Source organism: Gadus chalcogrammus, chromosome 6 (genome assembly GCF_026213295.1).
Source record: "Gadus chalcogrammus isolate NIFS_2021 chromosome 6, NIFS_Gcha_1.0, whole genome shotgun sequence".
In the NCBI taxonomy this organism is placed as follows: Eukaryota; Metazoa; Chordata; class Actinopteri; order Gadiformes; family Gadidae; genus Gadus; species Gadus chalcogrammus.
Window position 1 is genome coordinate 15,197,537 of NC_079417.1, and position 2,500 is coordinate 15,200,036.

A 2,500-nucleotide genomic window follows, 5' to 3' on the forward strand; every position below is an offset into this window, starting at 1 on the left:
AGAGGACAAACTTCTGCCAGCCGTACTCGGACACCACCTGCATGATGACCTCGTTGAGGTAGACCTGAGGCCGTACCATCAGCGTGTAGTCGTCGGTGCCGGGCACGCGGCCGGTGGGGGGGCAGGCGGAGCGGGGCGAGCCCGCCGGGGACTTCTGGATGAAGAGGTGGGGGATGTGCATGGCGTCGGCCAGGGTCTGGAGGCTGCCCGCCGACATGCAGCCGATGGAGCTGACCAGCGCCAGGATGCCCCGGTTCATCAGCTCACAGGCTGGGGGAGGGGGGGAGGGAGGGGAGGCAGGGGGAGGGAGGAAGGGAGATGGGGAGGGAGGAAGGGAGATGGGGGAAGGAGAGACGGAGGCAGAGAGAGAGAGAGAGAGAGAGAGAGAGAGAGAGAGAGAGAGAGAGAGAGAGAGAGAGAGAGAGAGGAAAGTAATGAGGGATGGGGGGAGGAAGGAAGAGAGATAGCAGGGAGCAGGAGGAAGAAAAATAAGTAAGGGAGGGAGGGAACAAGGGAAGAGGATGGAGAGGAAAGGAAAGAGTGAGTGATGAAGGAAGGGAGGGAGGGAGGGAGGGAGGACAAACAGAAGAAAATGTTAATCTTGAATGAGAGCTGAAAGGCCTTCGTTTTATTGTTTATCTGGACAGCCAATTTCAATCAGTGATGCACATAATTGCATTTCTTTATGTAGCATGTAGTTGGATGCGCAGTTGTAATTGCAGCTTTGGAACTAGTTTATGTTTGAGCAGTCTATAATGTTTGCCTAAGGGTGAAAATGTGGACAAAAGGATGAACTCAAACAAATGAAAACATTTGACCGCAGAATCACACACAATTTTTATATAATTTTTTTGGGGATAGCCACGTTGACACACAATTATGACTGACATGGTTGACATGGTGTTTGGCACCAACTCCTTCAATGACATTGACATGTCATCTTTCAGGATGAACAAACCTTGTCTGCCCTGAACCCCTGGGTTCAGGGCATATTTCTGAGTATCTCAGAGTCTGATTCCACAGTGAACAGACATATTGTAGCTCTGTGGTGTAAAAACCCAGGTCTCCAACGTACGAACAGTGTAGCCTCCAAAAAATCAATAAAGTTTGAAACAAATCAATAAAAGGAAAACTCTGACTAAAAAAAAGGACATATGGCCAATTGTTTCTGCCTTTGCCTGCCTTCTTTTTTTCCATCGACCCCAAGGTCGGCCCAAGCAAGCTCGGGCTTGTAGAAACACTTCCCCCCTCCTGCCCTTTGAAACCCTTCCTCTGTTAACACCCTGCTTGTCCAAACCAACACATTTCTTCTGGTAGTCGTTTGCACGTCTACCTTCCAACTGTTGTCAAATCAGAGATACAGTCTTGCAGTATTTAGGTTTTGTCGCTATTTTCATCTGCCTGACAGCAACACTGGCCGCTGTGCCGTGTCCTTTGTATCATGCTGTTGTTTAACATCCCCTCTCCTAACACCTCCTCAATATCCCCCTGATTCTGTGCCGCTGTTCCCCTTGTCCCTGGACGCCCCCTTCCTCTCTGGTCTCTCTCTCTCTGGTCTCTCTCTCTCTGGTCTCTCCCTCTCTCTCTCATTGGCAGTTGGTCTGTATATGGTATTCAGTAAATATAATTTGATTTAGTAGCGAGTGGGAGTGACTGCCCCTGACTGAGATAAAAAAAGTATACATAACATAAGGCAACTTAGTAAAACTAAGAACACAATGCATGTGAACACACACGCACAGAGGTTACTGAACTTGTTCAGTATGAAACATAATTGTGAAGTCAAGCGTGCAGAATCAGCCTGTGCAGAACATAGCTGAGACTAACCCACAGACACGACAATATGGAGTAAGGAGAACTGACTGAATGAGATGGGCAATTAGTGCTAAGCACAGAGAGTATGTTGGGGACATGGTTGTGTTCGTGACCACCTTGCGTGTGCCCCTAGGAGACTAAGGAAAGGCACGCAAGCATTCTTGGGTGAGGAACTTGTCAGCAAATTAGTAGCACGTACATATTACTCTACTTCTCCATAATGCGAATGCAAATGCAAATAATCACAATAACAACTTAATATTTTCCCTGTTATGTTGCTTTGTTTAAAACTGTCTTTTGCAAATAAAAGCAGTTATGTTTTTGTTCGATATCATATTCTAAAATAACAATATTCAACATTTGGGAAATAAATGTTGAATGTTCCACAAAATAATTAGCTTAGACCAAAATGATCACACTGAACAATAAAGGCAATTAATAGAATTATGATCATAAATGAGGCAACATTATGTTGTTCTTGTTGAACAATACACAGCGGTTATTCATTCTTCATATTTTAATAAAAGGGAAGAGTTATTAAAGCCAAGCGAGTCTTTGTGAATTGATGAAGATGATTAATAACTTGAAGCATCCATGAGGTTAATTTCTTACTATAGTCATCATAGTTGAAGTCTCAACTATGCAGCATTATTAAACCAGTGCTAGCCATCCATGTTAAGATCAG

General features: G+C 45.0%; 1 protein-coding gene across 1 annotated transcript in view; it reads right to left on the reverse strand.

Annotated features, from left to right (window-relative positions):
• grid2 (glutamate receptor, ionotropic, delta 2) overlaps positions 1-2,500 on the reverse strand; it is a 472,475-nt gene that overhangs the window by 163,825 nt on the left and 306,150 nt on the right. The window contains exon 3 of the mRNA XM_056591936.1: positions 1-270. This exon is cut by the window's left edge and continues 18 nt beyond it. Within this exon, the coding sequence (XP_056447911.1) occupies positions 1-270 (270 nt within the window). The remainder of the gene's footprint in view (positions 271-2,500) is intronic.